The sequence below is a fragment of the Ailuropoda melanoleuca genome, chromosome 8 (genome assembly GCF_002007445.2).
Source record: "Ailuropoda melanoleuca isolate Jingjing chromosome 8, ASM200744v2, whole genome shotgun sequence".
NCBI lineage: Eukaryota > Metazoa > Chordata > Mammalia > Carnivora > Ursidae > Ailuropoda > Ailuropoda melanoleuca.
In genome coordinates, this window is record NC_048225.1 from 127,611,561 (window position 1) to 127,628,076 (window position 16,516).

The window sequence follows — 16,516 nt, forward strand, 5'->3', positions numbered from 1 at the left end:
GAGGGCAGGCAGGTGGGAAGGGGCGGGGCCCGGGACGGGGGAGGGGCGGCGAGCGTCCCCGGCACCCTCCCGCTGCGCCCGCGGGTCCCCGCCCCGGCCCCGAGGCGACGGCCGGACGGCGGGTGCTGACGCAAGCGCTGCGCGTGGGCGGCGGCGCGTGAGGCCGTGTGAGTGTGTGTGTGTGCGCGCGTGCGTGTGTGTGTGTGTGCGCGTGCGCGCGCGCGGTTGCTGGGGCCTCCCCAGCCTCGGGAGCGGGGGGTTTCCTCTCCCTGTTGCCAGGGAAACAAACAAGCGCCACAACTTCCAGGCCCCGGGCTGGAGACGGTCCCCAAGTCCCAGGCCGCTCACGCTTCCGCGAAGTGAGGCAGAAGAGGGTTCCCTGCCAGCCGCCCCTCCACCCGAGCCGACCGGTCGTGCGTGGGGCCCGGACCTGGGGGTCCTGCGTGGGCTTCGCGGGGCACGGACTGGGGCCGGGACTTGCGGCGCTGCACCCCGGCCGGCCGGGACACTCGGTCTCCCTCCGTGCTCACCCAGTTGCTGTGTGGAGGCCCTATTGTTAAAAGTATGAAAATCTCTCTTTTACGAAGTGTTCACGGCTCTCTGGCCACCTGGACAGGCTCCCCTCAGCGTCTTGGACGCTCCGCCTTTTTAGCTTCAGGGTGAATCCTGCCAGTCCCAGCGCCCCCAGCCCCTCGGGTGCCCTGGGAAGGCTAGGGCGGGGGGGGGGGGCTGAACTCCTCCAGGGAGCCTGGTGGTTAATCCGCATGAGAGCTCCTGATGGCTGGGGCTGCAGGGGGGCAAGGGTCTGGGCAGGAGATCCGGGGCTCTGTGACGGCCCCTAGGGATTGCGAAGGGCCCGTCTTGGGCCAGCGCTTCGTCATTCATTCCCTAGAAGCCAGAACTTCAGAGCCGGGAGGAGTCTTAGGGCATCATGCAGGCCAACCCCTCTTTTCTAGACCTGCCTGGGTCCAACTGCCCAGATTCCCCTGTGGTACTCTCCCTAAGCCAGCCCACAGGCCTGCCCCAGAGCAGTGCACTGGCCTCCATGCCCAGGAAGCAGAGCTCCCAGGGCACATGGAGAGCCCGCCTCATTTTGACCCTGGACGCTGGCAGGGTTCTTCCTCACAGGGACAGGGAATGGGGAAACCACTGGAGGAGAGGTAGGGCAGCAGAGACCTGGCTTCGGGGGCCAGGACGCACAGGCTGAGGCCGGAGCACGCTCAGGATGCCCAGGGAGGGGCTGAGGGGGCATCTGTTTCCTCTTGGCCGTGGTTCTCTCAACCCTACCCCCAGAGATGGTGAAAATGGAGCTGGCTTCCTGCTAAGGAGCTTCCTGGGGATGGTGGACGGAGGATGGACGGGTATTCATCAAAACATCCCACATGGCTTCTTCCCTCTCCCCTTGGAGCTTCAGGGAGCAGAGCTGAGGCTTAGGGGTGGTGCCATATTTCCTCTAGAAGCAGAGAGGTGAGGTCCTGGGACTCAGCACCAAGATGCAGCAGAAGGGAAAGCCAGGCTGGGCTCCCAGAAGGATGTGGCGGGTCCCTGTCTAGCTCAGGGGTGGGGTCTCACCCAGGTATCAGGGGTGGAAGACAGACCGGACCGAGGAGGTGAGCACAGAGGGCAAGTGGGGATGTAGGGAGAGATCAGAGCAGGTAAAGGGAGGGAGTTGGGGAGGAGGTCTACCGTGAGGGAGGAAGAACCGAGCTTTGAGACAAGGCAGTGGGGGGTCACATCTTGAGTCCAGGCCAGAGGGCTTTGGAGAGGGGAGCTGGACAGAGGAGAGGCCCAGGAATTGAGGAGAGGGGCAGCTGTGTGGGCTGACACAGCGCTCTGGCCCCAGATCCTGGTGGGGCAAATATTTACCCAGCAACAACGGTTGCTAAGCAAGGAGGAAGGAGGAGGGAGGCCAGTAGCTGGAGGGCCTTTCAGGCTCCTCCCTATCCCTCTCAAAAGACAGCTTGGAGAGAGTGAGCCAAACCGCTCCCCTCAGCCCTCCCCAACCCACCCCCCCCAGGCTCAGTCAAACCCCTCCATGCATGCATACCTTGGGGTCACCTCTATCAGTCCCCCACCCCAAGCTGGCAATAGGCGGAGGGCTGGGCTAGGGGGAATTTAATTCCCGGGCTGCCAGGCCTTCCCCCACCCTGGGACAACTCTTGGGGCTCAAACCTTGCAAAAGGCCCCCTTTCCAATCGGCTATTCAGTGGGGGCTAGGAAGGGGGATGGTCTAAGGAGTCAGGATTCGGTGAGGGTGGGGATACCGAAAGACAGAGGGAGTCCAGATGTCCAGGTCTGGACACTCGGAGAGAATGAGGAGGTGGAAAGAAGGGGAAGGAGTGCATTTGTCAGAGACCGGGAGGGGGCAGGACAGAAAAGAGGGGTTCTCAGGGGTACTTCCCGCTCAGGCCCCTGGGCAGAGAAAGGGGAGGGACAAAGGAGGGGAGGATATGCTCAAAGGGAGCCAGATGTGGCCCATGTGATGTGGGCTGTTGCTGGCATGGGCACAGTGGGGGCAGGGTATGCAGCTGTGCCAGGAAGGATGAGTCAGAAGCCTGGAGGGGAGAGGGGAGAGGGACAGCTAGTCCAGGACCCCCAGGAAGCAGATGGGTGCTATCAGGGAGGCTGGGTGGGCTCAGGACCTGCACGAGGCACTGGCTGTGGCTGAGCTTGGGAGTCCGTGTGCAGAAGGGGAATTCTGACATCCCTTCCAGGGCACAGGACAGACACGCAGTAGATTCTCTTTCTTACCCACCTCCTTGGGGTGAGGTCTCTGTCCCGCAGCCTTCTCCCTGGGAGTTGGTGGGTTCTTACCCCCAGCCACAGGCCCTCTGGAAAGTGGGGTGCAGAAGCAGGAGGGAAGGGCACAAAGAGGAATCTGCTGAGGCAGAGAGGTGGTTCCTGGAGCCCAGGCTCCCTGGTGCAGATGTTTGTTCTCAAGGCTCGGCGGGTTGGCCAGAGTGGCTGCAGGCCCCATGGGTCCACCCTGAAATAGGGTACATGGAGGGCTTTCACCATGCAATGACAGCAGAGGACAGACTGAAGTTCCCCCCCAGAAGGGACTTCTCTGAGCCCCTCCGACAGTGACTGCATGGGCCAGCGGGAGAGGAGGCAGTGGTCCCAGGAAATGAAGCAGACCCGGAGGGCTGGCCTGGGTGCAGCAGCCACTGAGGGGAGACCTACGACACAGAACTAGGAACCCCTGGATGGCCAGGTCCAAGCTGGCAACCAGAAGGGTGTTGTTTCCCAAAGTCCCATTGGAAAGTTTGAAAAATACACATGGAAACATGACTCACTGCCCCCTCCCCATGGCCCCCCTTTCCTGGTTTCTGTGATTTTTCTCCCAGGAGTTAATTCAAATCATATTCTCCCAGAAACCAAGTTTAATGAGGGAGGGCAAAGAGCAGGCCGAGGAAGCAGAGAGGCTCCGGAGGGGCCTGGGAAGGGAGCGGCCGGGCCGGGCCGGGCTCAGTGACCGTCCACTGCGAAGCCCTGGGGTGGGGTACAATTCAAGTGGAAGGGGGGGATCCGTTTGCAGTCCCACAGCCAAACTGCCCTATGGCCTGGGTTCCCCAGACCCAGAGAGCTTGCCTTCTGGCCTCGCCTTTGGAACCCATTCGCTGGGGCCACAACTCGGGCCAGAGGCTGGGAGGAGGGAGTGGAGCTCCCCTGAGCTCCGCAGTGTGCACTGCTCCGCCCTGCGGGCTGGGGAAGATCCGGGCAGGCCTGCCCCGACAGGGTATCTCCAGGCCAGGGATGCCCAGTCTGTCCTGGGAAGGCCAGGGAAGCGGAGAGGCAGGCCCTGGGCCCTACCCTCCAAGCATCCCCACTCCAGGGTCGAGGCTGGGGATTCCATACCCGCCATCCCCCACTGCTGGTATCAGACAGAGGTCTTCATGTTTCCCTTGGCCAGGGAGTGCCCACAGACTGTGGACCCCACCTCTAGAATCTCTCTCCATCCCTGCCTGCACCCTTGCCCCTGTGACCCCTTTCTCCTCCCCCAAATCACAGCCATCTTTCCAAACTGTAAACCTTGACATTTCCACGAGACTTCGAACCACAGTGTGCCCCACGGTACTGGGGTTAAAGTCCAAACTCCATGTCCTGGGTTGTAAAGCCCCTCAGGGCCCCGGGCATCCTGTCCTGCCCTGTATATCCCAGCAATCCCAACCTCTCTGTTACTTCTAGACTAATCTGCCTGAACTTGGCAGTGCTTTGCCCTCTGACCAACTCCTCATCCCCCAGGCACAGCGGAAAGTGCCACCGAGGCTGGCTAGGCGTCCCCGCTAAGCCCCTGGCATCTCTGATCACACACAGGGACGCTCTCTGTGGGTGCCTCTGTCTCGCCCGCGTTAGGGCAACCCCGAGAGGGGAGGCTGGGTGGGTCCTGGCACAGCGCCTGAGCACGGAATGGGATGGCGGAAGGAGCTCCGCCCACGCTTGAGCCCCACATCTCATGAACCGGCGCTCTCCAGGTGCTCAGCCCCTCTGCTTTTTCCACGCACCCAGTCTTCACCACGCACCCCTCATGCCTTCCTCCAGAGGAGTCGTGCCCACGCTCTGCACAGCTGGCCGGGCCACTCTCCACACCCAGCCCAGGGGCTCCTGTTCCTTATGCTCTCAGCGTCAGGGCCTGCTCTAGGTTCTCTCCGTTCATTGGCTGATTTGACTCCAAGCAGGAGCTAACGAAAGAGGTTGGCCCAAGCACCCGACTTGTCTGATGGCTCAGCCCGATCTCTCCAGGAGCTAATAATTCAGTAGTCACGTGTGTAAAGGAGATGGGGTACACGCTAGGCCCTCAATACATGTTTATTGCGGAAGGAACAATATAATTGCCCACATTTATAGCAGGCTCTATCACCAGTGAAACACTATCTCCAGGCAGCCCTGGGAGGCGAACACAGTGGGGTCATTATTCTCACTTTATAGAGGAGGACTCAGTCCAAGGGAGCGGGAGGGACCCGCTTCCGGTGGCGCACAGGTGCTGACTCAGGGCCACGCAGCCATCCGGGTCCTGTGCTGCTGCTGGGCAGGGGGGCTGGGGGTGGAGTGCTTTATCTGAGAGTATTCAGGGGTCAAGGCTGGGAGGGGGGTAACCTTCCATCCAGTGGTCTCCAGCCTCACTGGGAGTCACAGTCACTCGGGAGAGGGGGCTTTCAAAACTGCCAATGCCCGAGGTCCCAGATTTTTGACTCCGTGCTTGGTCCAGGGTGGGACCCAGGCATTTTTCAGTAAGTACCACCGCCGTCTGTCATTTTACAGATGAGGAAGCTGAGGTCCGGAATGGGGATGTGATAAGAACAGCTAACACCGAGGGCTCGCAGCCCCAGGCCCTGTTCTGAGTGGCGTGGGCCTGCTATCCACCTGCTCCTCAGAGTTACCCTTTGAGGGAGGGATGGTCATCATCAGCCCCATTTTATGTGATTTTATTCTATTTTTTAAAAATTCTATTTTGGGGGTGCCTGGGTGGCTCATTCAAGCGTCTGCCTTCGGCTCAGGTCATGATCCCAGGGTCCTGAGATCGAGTCCCGCATCAGGCTCCCTGCTTAGTGGGGAGTCTGCTTCTCCCTCTCCCTCTGCCGCTCCCCCCGCCCTCCCCCCAACTTGTGTTCTCGCAAATAAATAAAATCTTTTTAAAAATTAAAAAAAAAAGATTTTATTTTTAAGTACTCTCTACACCCAAAGTGGGGCTTGAACTCATGACCCCGAGATCCCAAGCTGCATACTCTACGAGCCAGCCCGGTGCCACATCAACTCCACGCTCAAGGTAAGAAAACAAAGCACAATGGGTCCAAGGTCACATAGCCAGTGAGTGGTGGAGCTGGCTTCCAAGCCCATACTTCCAACCTCGACCCCATAGCTGTCCACCCCAAAGTTGCAGAGGAACCAGGGGAGGTCTGGGCCCAGATCCCACATCTCCTCTGGGCCGAAAAATCAGCCCCTGAGAGTGGGGAAACTGAGGCCCAAGAAGCCACAGTCCAGAGGAGAGGCCTCCAGGCTCCTAGCCCTAGGCTCACAGGAGCTTCAGGGGCAAGGCATAGGGCGACTTCCCTAGGGGGCCGCCTGCCTCCCTCCCTTCCCGAAGGGGAGCCCTGACCACTCCCCACTGAGGTGTCACCCTCCCTGTGCGGAGTGATGCAGCCTCCTAATTGCTGATCGCAAGGAGGCAATTAAGTCCAATTAGGGAGGGAGAGCTAATTAGCCCTCAGCTTCCCACAGCCTCTGGGCACCCCCGGGGTCTACAGCAACCTGCTGCTCCCCCCCAGCCCCGGGGGGGGGATGGGTGCTCCTACTGAACACAGCAAACATTCGTACTCCTTCCTTGCTCTCCCGAGGGTCAAGGGTCAGCACCTGGCCTGTCCCTCCCTCTGCGCTGCAGGGCTCTATCTCCCCGTTCCACAGGACACACCTGGCCTTCCCTGACAGCCGAGAACATTCATGGCACCCTGTAATTCATAAGGACTTGACTGCCCTCTCGTCCATCCTCCCTGCAACCCCAGCGGTAGGTTAGCCCTGGGGCTCAGAGAGGGTAAGTGATTTGCCCGAGATCACACAGTCCACAATGACCCCAGACGTTGACACCCCTGAGGAACGCAGTCTTTCTGATGATCTCCCCTCCACCGTTCCTGAGGTCACATGGTAGCTAGGCGGGGCACGAGCTGGGCACATTCTCCCCATGTGCTGTACCACACTCGGTTATCCCGGCTAATCTCTCTCTGTTCATTCATCCACCTGACTCCGTCCTGAGAACCCAGGGCCAAATTCAAGAATATTCTTCCTGGGATCAGAGAATGTAGAATCAGGAGTTAGGGGATCTAGTTTTCTCTTCCACTAATTCACTCTGTGACCTTGGAAAACTTGCTCTCCTTCTACGGGCTTTGGTTTTCTATGTGCAAGACGAGAGGAGGACTGGATTGGAAGAGTCCCAAGGCCCTTCCCGCCTCTGTCCCTTCCGCTGCAGGGGAAGAGATGGGGAAGGGCTGGGCTTCCCTCTTGCGTGCCATCACCAAGGGCCTGGGGGGTTGGAGGGGATACCCCTTTCATACTGAAATTGTGGGGGCCCCATGGCTTATCAAGAATGAAACAGTCCTGACAGCAGCAGAGAGACGGGAACTCCCGGGGCAGATATGATGCCCTCCCCCCCACAACACACACACTCTCTCTCTCTTGCCCCCAGGACCAGGGGACAGGGAATGTGATGGGGGATGCTGGCTGGACCAGACTCGGGGACTGCTTTCTTGGGCTTGGAGGAAAGGGAGGGAGGCTGAAGCCCAGTCTCTGGCCCACATCGGGCCAAGCACCATGCCAGCCTCCCTCCCTGTCTGTGCGGGGCTCACACGGGGCAGGGTAGGCAGGGGGGCCGAGGGAGATGGAGAGCCCCTTCCCATCTCGTCCTGGGTCTTAGCCACACCCTAACTTTCTCGCCCCTGTTCTTCTTTTTCTGCTTTCTGGGTCTTCACAAGCATGATTGGAGTCAGACTAGCCTGGGTTCCAATCCTGGCCCCGGTACTCATGTCCTGCCATGTTTCCCCGGCCAGGGTGACTGTTTCCTTTTCTATAAACTGGAGTAACAGTAATTCCAGAGGGCCTTGTGCAAGTGCAGTGAGGAGCAGGGGGCCCGCCCCTTGTTGGGGGCTCAGCTCCCCACTGGGTGTCTAGCAGAGCCCTGGCCCAGGCCTCCACTCTCTCTCGGGGGAGCACGTGCTGAGCCCTGAGAAGGAACCACAGGGCATCCGGGCCGCCGCAGCACCCAGTCCTTCCGAAACTTTCCCCTTCCTGTGGTGAATCACTGCTCACAGGCCTGGGGACCCAGGAGTCCCCGGCTTGCCACAAACACTACCGTTGCCATGGAAACCGGGCCTCCCCGTCCTCACACTGATTGATTTCACCACAGTGGTCCCCCCCCCCATCTCAGCTTCTGACTCACTGATTGAATGGCCTCCTGTTTCACGGCCGCCCCAGGATCTGTGCCCCGAGCCCCTCAGCCAGGCCCCTTCCCCCAGCCCGCACTCCCTTCCCGCCAAGTTAGGCTGGGCACTCCTACGGAAACGTCTGTCCCTGCCAGGCGGCCTGAGGACCCGCCCCGCCGGCCCAGCCGGCCCCGCGGGGACTTCTGCCGGGGCAGGGAGGTGGCCATGGGCCGAGCCCCGCGGGCGCGGGCGCCACCTGCTGGCCTTGCGACTGGTGGGCGGGTCCCTGCCCACGGGGGTTGGGGGGGCTAGTCCCCCCTCCTTCCTCTGCTCCTTCCCCTGTATTCTGCACCTGTGCCCCAGAAGGCTGGGGCCCTCGCAGAACCAGCTGTGACATTGCAGGGGGGCCTGGGGGCAGCTCAGGATGCCAGGGGGCAGAGAACCAGCACCCCAACCAGCCTGCCGCTCCGGAGCAGGCCTCCCGGAGGAAGGGATGATGAAGGTGAGTCCGAGTATTTATTAAGCACTTGCTGGGCTCGGAGGTCTGTGAATTTACACGCCTCTTCCCACTGATCACACAACAATCCCGACGGGTAATTGCGTCTATTATCTTATTTTATAGATGGGGAAGCAGGTTCAGAGAAAGAAGGAATTTGCAGAGGGCCCACAGGTGGCCAGCGGCTGCACCGCCCACCGCCCAGGCCAGAGGACCGCCTGCCTGGCTTCCTCTGGAACAGCTGGGCAGAAATGTGCAACAGAGGAGGGGACTGCCGGCACTGGAGCCGCTGGCCTGTGACGCTGGAGGGGAGCCAGAAAAGGAGCAGCCAGGGACGGACTAAACAGTTTGGAGAAGAAGGGCGGGCCGGCAGGGTCAGAGGTCACACAAGAGAAAAACAGACTGGACACAGTGCCCGGGTCAGTCCAGAAGCCCGGGGAGAGCAGAGTAGTCTGCCGTTGGGGCCTGGCCTGGAGGGGTGTGCGAGGGCTGCGGGGAGAGCATGGAAGTGCCCCCAGCGAATGGCAAGAAAGGCCCCCAGGCAGCCTGTGTGTCCTTGTCCGTACCTTGGAGCTGGACGCAAGAGGTGACTGGGGGTGCTGGGGACGCAAGGACAGTGTGGAGCAGCCCGAGTGCCCCCAGGCTCCTGACAAGGGGCCTTTGTGCGGAGACGCTGGAGCTAGAGTGAGCTGTGGAGACATCTGGGCCAAGCCAGGGTGCCTGCTGTCGCTCGCCCCTGCTAGCCCACCGTCCACACTGAAATCAGCAGTGGCGAGGGAAGTCACACCTTGGGAACTGGCAGTTGCCACAAACCCGGGCTCTGATAAATATGAACAAACACATGGCCGGTCTACGCTCTCCTGCCCCCACTTTACAGAAAAGGAAACTGAGGCCCAACGACAGAGGATTACTTGTTCAGTATCATAAAGTAATTTCTTCCTTTTACTCACTCAGTCATTCACTCAACAAAACTTTACCATGTGCCTCCCCTGCAGGAGGCTTTGGAGAGACATGTCCCGGCCTGGGGGTTCAGTCTCTGCAGCTTCCAGAGCATAGAAGCGGGCTTTGCCTGAGCTCCGTGCTAACTAAGTGCTAACGGAGGGTTAAGTACTGGGCACCACAGCAGACAGGGTGGTCTGCATGGTCAGGAAGACTCCTAGAGGACACAGCCCCCGAGCTCAGATCTGAAGGACAAGTTGGGGAGAGAGGGCTCCAGGCACAGAGAACAGCAGCGGGGCCAGCGGTCAGAGGTCACAGCATGAGTCAGTGCATTGCTGAGTTCCTGCTGTGCCTGAGCTCCAGACTAGGTACCCGAGAGGAGGACTGGGTGAGAGTCCATGCCAGACAGCACCCCCTTGGAGACCAGCCGAGGGAGGACCGTGAGGGCCCCAGCGTGGGGCCGGTGAGGGGAGGAGAGGGATGAAGCTGGTTGAGAAGGGGGATAGGTGAGATGGAAAAGCAGAGGGTCAAGTTGAATATTTGGTGGGGTTGGCGGGCTGGGGGAGTGTGAGTGAGCATGCCCAGCTTCCAACCAGCAGACACGGACCAAGCACGTCATGTGTGCCAGGCGCTGGGCCTGCAGCTGGGGAACAGGAGTGGGCTACACCCAGTCCCTCTGCTCAAGGAGCACCCAGTGGACAGGGGAGCCAGACACTTAAACAGACGGCTATAATACAGGGTAGTGAACGATACGGGAGATTTCCCAGGGAAACTGATGTTGAGGTTGAGTCCTGCACGATGAACAAGAATTAGGCAGGTAAAGGGTCAGGGAGCCACAGCTGGGTGTGCTTGAAGCCCTGAAGGAAGGCTGGAATGGAGAAGGGGAGGGCGCACAGAGCCAGCTGGACAGGTGGGCAGGGCCAGAACGGAAGCGCCTTCTAAACCACACTGAGGAGTTTGGTGTTGAATCTCGTGGCAGTGGAGAGCTAATGCAGGGTTTTAAGAAGGGCAGTTTCAGGATCCAATTCATTTTTAAAATGACCTCTCTGGCCATGATGCAGAATGGAGCTGGGGGGGATGAGGTAGGAGTGGAGGGGGCTGCAGGTCGGAGACGGTGCCAGGTTCCTCAGCCGGGTAGCATCAGGGGCAGGAAGCCGATGGGTTTGGGAAGTGTCCAGAGATGTAGCAGGGAGGTCTGGCTGATGGGCTGGATGGGAGCAAGGGTAGGGGAAGGCTGGGATCCTGGCCAACTCGGATTCCTGGCTTGAGTCACCAGGTGGGTGGTGATGCCATCTATGGAAGCAGGGAGCTGGGGCAGGAGCAGGTCCAGACTGGCAGACCCAGTCCTCCCAGCCCAGGGCTCCTGTTCCCCCGCGGGAGCTGCTGGAGGAAGGCCTGGAGGACATGGGACAGAGGGAGGGGATGGGGATGGAGGGGGCGGGAGCACCGGGAGTAAGTAGCCACCTCACGGCCTTCGACCCCATATTCTGCTGTATTTGTCTTCATAGCGACCACCGCTACCAGGAATTACATGATGACCTTGTCTACTGTCGGTGTCCCCTCCCCTACAGAACATGGGCTCCACAGGAGTGCCATCACCTGCCTTGTTCAGTGCTGTGTCTCCAGGGCCTACAACAGTGCCTGACACAGCAAGTGTCCAGCAACTATTAACTGGATAAAAACAATTAACTCCTTCTTAGGTATGTATTACTGTCGTACGCCCCTTCAGACCCAGGTCAGCTGGAATCAAATGTCGGTTTCCTTAGCCCGTCCCTCAAACAGTGTGTCCCAGGGACTCAGGAGGGCAGCGGGACATGAAGCCAGTTTTAAGCAGCTGGAGGGGGCTCAGGATGACCCAGGCAGCTGGTGTGGCTGTGGGCGTGCCCAGCCTCAGCCACCTGGGTTTTCACCTTGAGTCGGAAACAGACTGGTCTCCGTGTGTGGGTGCCCCGCCCTCAAAAGGCAAGGTGGAAGCCCCAGGTGACACCTGAGGAGGCAGGGCTGGGCATGGAGCCCCGGCAGGCAGGGAAGAAACATCTGGGCCCTAGTGTCCAGTCCAGACTGGAGCTGCTGCCAGCAGTCGGCCTGCAGCGCCACCGCGTGGTCAAGGTTCAAAGACGCTGGTCCTCCGCCTGCGCCCTGCTCTAGGATCCAGGCAAGCTCCACCTGCCCCACCAGCAGGCCTCCCTGGGCACCTCTGCCACCAATCTCCAGTCGTTCCTCCAGTCCTCTCCCTTCGCGGTAACCTCGCTCATCCTTTAGGGACTCCAGTCCACTTCCTCTGGGAAGCCTCACCAAAGTGCTCCACCTTCGGTGACCACTCCCTGCCTCCAGGCACTCACTGGGTGTCACTGTTGTCCCTCTGCGGTCTTAAGCCTGCAGTCAGGTAGATCTAGCTCCCAACACCAGAGGGTCCACTTACCAGCTGTGTGACCTGAGCTAGTTACTTAACCTCTCTGAGCCGTACTTCCCTAATGTGAGGCAGAGGTGCCATTTCCAGCCTCACGGAGTTGTGAAGAGGATGAAATGAGATCAAGTCTGTAAAGGCCAAGAAGAGAGCCTGGCAGTCAACAGGCACTCGGGAAATGGCAAGTCCCTTCCCACCCCTCTCTCTGACTTCCTCTTCCCTTTCCTAAAAAAGATTGCATGATGGAACAGAAGGCATAAGACAGTCACAGGACCTGGGTTCTCCTTCTCTGTAAAAGGAGGCCATTAGATAATTGATGAATGTGTTCAAATACTCATTGATTGATTGATTGATTGATTCATTCATTCATTCATTCATTCAACTTCTATTCCACCGATGACATTCTCTGCAACCAGCACGTGGTTTAGATATGTTAATTCATCCACGCCAGGCTGTGTCTTATGCGTCAGTACCCCCTGTTGGTATCTAGCTCGGTGCCTGGCATGGAGAGGGGCTGGAAAGTTCCTCCTCTATAACCTAGCAAGGGCATGTTTACGGCCTCTGCCTCCCTGCCCCGAGAGAGCACCCAGCCCAGGCTGGCACGAGGTGCCCCTCCCCCTGCCCTCTCCCCAGCCCGAAACCAGAGCTGGCGCCACTGAGTGAGGAATCTGGGGACCAACTGTCACAGCTCCGGTATCACCCGCCTCCCGGACGCTGGGGTCCAGCCCTGAGTCCCACAGGGGCCCTGTCAGCCAGCTGTCCTGGGGGACCCTGGCTCCACCCCAGCCCCTCTGAGCTGCTCTCCCTAGGGAAATCAGAGAGTGCAGGGGACCCTGTGAGGGGGGTGCTGGAGTGGGCCCAGGGGAGGGGCAGAGGCATCTGTCCAGGTCCAAACCTCAGGCCGGGCTTCAGAGCCCCTGGAGACTGGTCCACAACAGCGGGAGTACCTGCGGGGGCTCCTTACTCCCCCACCTCTTTAGCCCTCAAAATCCCAAAGACCGTTTTGCCCTCACGCCAAATCCTATTTGGTCATATTCTCTGGGTCACATAGGCTAGTTTCTGTGTCTTGCTGAGGACAGAGATCAAATCTGATATTTCTTTTGTGTGTCCTACAGAATTTTACTTAATACATTCTCATTGATTTAAATTAGTGAGTTCATGTGTTCCAGCAACAGAGAGCAAATGGGCTGCACTCTTGGCAGGAAACACAGTGTTTCGATAGCAGGGTGGACTTCCCCTAGGAAGCGGTATTGAGACAAGGAAAGGGAGACCCTATAACACATAGGAGAGGAGCCCCCCCGCCCGCCTCGGACAGATGGAGAGGAGGGGGAGACGGCTAGGATGCCCTCCATTATGGCCCGCCAGCTCTGTGGGGCAGCCTTGGGGGCAGCCTCCTGTGTGGCTTCCCTCCCTAGGGGCTCTGAGAATAGGGCCCGGGAGGGGCAGGTGGTACATGTGTGCTCCGTCCTTTGGTACTTGCATACATGGTGCTGGGAGGTTTGCTCTGAAAAGAGAAGGGACACAGCTCCACACACAGACAAGCACAGTCTGGACCACCCACCCTGTTCCTGTCCTGCAGGGTCCACATGAACCCTGTGCTCTGTGTTCGTGCCCGTGTGGACACGCAGACACGCACACGTGTACACAGATACACTTGCGCATAGACACACGCTGCACATACAGCCAACACAACAACTCCACGGGGTCCTTTGTTCCTCGGGCCTGAGGCTAGGAGCCAGCCCGCGTGTGCAGAGTTTGCCTGCGTTCCAGTACTCAACAGGAATTATTTTAGGAATTCTGTGCTGATTGTTTGGGACCATCTTTTTCCTGCAAGGCCAGATCTAGAACTGGCTTCAAGTGACCCACGGTGGGTCCAGGTCTCCTCCAGTGCCTGGCACACCCTCGTTAGTTGAGAGAATGAATGAATGACAATGAATTATTGAGGACCACAATCTAGCTAAAGCCCTGCAAGGAGAGAGCAACCAGGGCCAGAGCGCGCACACTGACCGAACACCCAAGAGGAGACAGGCACTGTGCTGGGGACCTACTTCCCCATTTCAGAGACGAGGAAGTCGAGGCTCAGCAGGCAGTGACTGCCCAGGGGGCGGAACCAGCAAGCAGCATGTGTGCTCCCAGAGGCCTGGTTCTGCCTCAGACACCATGACGCTTCGAACACGCAGTTAAGTCAACAGGACCTTACTGAGCTTCAGCTCTGGGCAGGGCTGTGTGCCCGGTACTCGGGGGCCGGGCGAGGGGGGTGATGATAAAGAGGAAAGACTGTCCTATCCTCCAAGATCCTGGAGTGGAGAGATATGCCACCCACACACCTTTCTGGACATAAGGCAGACAGTGATGGGTGGGGCATAGCCATCTCTTTCCAAGCAAAACTGTTTAAGTAAGCCCCTCGGCCTTAATTCTGGATCAGGCCAGCAGATGGAAGGAGGAAGAGGAGGGCCCTTGGGCAGAAACCTAGCTTGGCCAACACAAGTGGCAGCAGAAGAGGAGAGTCCCCTGAACAAAGGCGGCCATCCGCCTCCGGGGGAGCCAGGGAAGGACTCATGGAAACCCCGCCCCATGGAACCTGGCTCCTAAGGTGCCCGCCCCTGGGGCCCCTGGGCAATCTGGCAGGCCCCTCCCGGCGTGGACATACCCCACACACTCTGCAGGCACACGCTCCAGCACGCACACCCATGCCCCAGACCCCAAGTGCACTCGCACACCCACAGCCAGCCCTCCAGGGGCACACCCTCACGTTCGCCTCTCCCTCCTTGGGTATTTGTCTGGAGAATCAGTGGGACCCCAAGGATGGACACGTGATGCATGAACACACCCAGGGGGCTGATTTGTCTTTGTTGGATCTGTGAGGTGGGTCCAGCAGGGACCTCGGCCTCCCCCACCCCACTCCTTCATCTGCCCCTTCCCGTTCAGCAGCTGTCCCCCTCCCCATTCACACACACTTGTTTCTGTCCTTTGTTTTCCACCCTGGCCAAATCCCCAAGGCTTCTTTGGTCATTAACCTCTTGCTTTAATGAGCTTAGTGAAGAGGAAAGGGGAAGCAGGGCAAATTCAGGGGTGGGTGTCAAGGGGGAATCTGATTTCGGTGGGGACAGGAAGGCTCAGATCAGCTGGTGACAAAAATGCCAGCCTCACAATAAGTCCTATGCAACTGTTTGCTATTTCTCTTAAGGCAAAAACTGTCACCTGTGCCACAGAGTAGGAGCCTCTCCCTCGAGAGCCCCCAGTGGCACAGGTCCCCCAGTCCGTGTTCCTGGGGCAGAGGGACGGGGGACAAGAACTCCCCTCTCACCTCCTCTCTCACTCAAGCCATAAAGCTTGTTAATGTTATGCGAACTCCCCAATCCAGGGGGGCACCCCTGCCCAACTCTGGGCCCCCCAGGGGTTCCTCACCTGGGCCCCCCTCCCATAGATCTACTGAATGAGCCCTGCAGAGTGCCAGCCCCTCCTGAGATCCTCCCGCAGGTGTTCAAATCCACTCTTTCCAGGAATCAACTTGGTGAGCTGGGCTTCACAGCTCAGCCCTCATGGCCTCACAGTGCGGGCTCTGTGAGGCCACCTCCTCTGCTCCCTGCCTCCAGGCAGGACTTTACCTCACAAACCAGTTCAGATGTTTGGTTTCCAAGGCACTCCAGAAAAGGCCACCCTACCACGCAGCTCACCCACCCATTCTTATACAATTATTTTGGGAAGTTCTTCTTAAAGCCCAACCTCGAGGTCTCCGAGCTGCGGTGCCATTCCCTCCGTCTTGGGAAAGACCCAGGCATAAAAAGGGTGACAAAAGAAATGCTGGAGATCGGGGGAAGGGGAGGAGAAGAGCCTGCATTACTCTCCGACTTCCCAGAACTCCCTCTACAAGTACCCAACTGTCCAATTCACGCCTTAGAAACTTATTTTTACTTTCACTAAATGTCCAGAGTCAAAGGAGCTGCATTAACGGGTTTTCAGTGGGGGAGAGGTGGGTGAGGCCAAGTGGAACGATGGTGGAGGCCAAAGAACAGATCCCCCCCCCCCAGCCGTCTGCGGGGCCGGGCCGAAGGAAGTTTGGGTCCCGAGTCGACCCCGTCTCTCCTCCGTCCTTCTGTCGCGGCCTGAACTCCGGGCTCTCCCCCGAAACTGTCAAGTCACATCTTACCTTTAAGACTCCCCCTGCCTCCCCGCTCTCTGCCCTTCGCTTCCCCCCTCTCCCTCCACCCGCCCATCCTCCACAGCCCGCCAGCTCCCCTCTGCCGTTCGGAAGGACGAGAACTAACTCACCTCCCAGTCGTGCTGCTCAGATCTCCGAGACTGGGGGGCGGGAGGGCATGGGCGGCGGCCTGCCGCTCGGTGGGGAGCGGACCCCGTCTTTTGCCAGGGGGTCCCGCCCTGCAGCCCCGCAGCCCATCCTGGCCTCCACCGCGCGCACGGCCCGGCGGCGCCCGCATCACGCTGCGGGCTTTGTCTGCTCTGCGGAGAGGCTGTCCCCGCGGCCCGCAGCCGGGACGACTCCGGGGAGGGAGGGGCGGGGAGGCAGCGCGCGGGGAGGGGGCGAGGCGGGAGNCCTTCCACCCCGCCCCCGCTTTGCCTCCGAGCGGTGCTAGAGACCGAAGGCACGTCCCCATCCTCCGCGGGGCTAGGAGCCCAAGCTCGCGCCCCCGAGGGCGGGAAACTACAACTCCCGGCATGCCCCGGGCGCCCCCGCGCCCCCCCGCAGTTCCATGCTGCTCCATCCAGTTCATTTAAAACAAAAGAGTTTGAGCGCTGGAAGGG

General features: G+C 59.5%; 2 protein-coding genes across 2 annotated transcripts in view; one reads left to right on the forward strand and one right to left on the reverse strand.

Annotated features, from left to right (window-relative positions):
- Positions 1–16,277, reverse strand: part of LOC117803497 — a 21,634-nt gene extending 5,357 nt beyond the window's left edge. The window contains exons 1-2 of the mRNA XM_034667464.1: positions 16,025–16,277; positions 2,756–2,986 (exon numbers count right to left, since the gene is read on the reverse strand). Coding sequence (XP_034523355.1) covers positions 2,756–2,986; positions 16,025–16,191 — 398 coding nt within the window. The 5' untranslated portion in view covers positions 16,192–16,277. The remainder of the gene's footprint in view (positions 1–2,755; positions 2,987–16,024) is intronic.
- A 152-nt stretch (positions 16,278–16,429) lies between these two features.
- Positions 16,430–16,516, forward strand: part of MEX3A (mex-3 RNA binding family member A) — a 10,588-nt gene continuing 10,501 nt past the window's right edge. The window contains exon 1 of the mRNA XM_019807671.2: positions 16,430–16,448. Within this exon, the coding sequence (XP_019663230.2) occupies positions 16,430–16,448 (19 nt within the window). The remainder of the gene's footprint in view (positions 16,449–16,516) is intronic.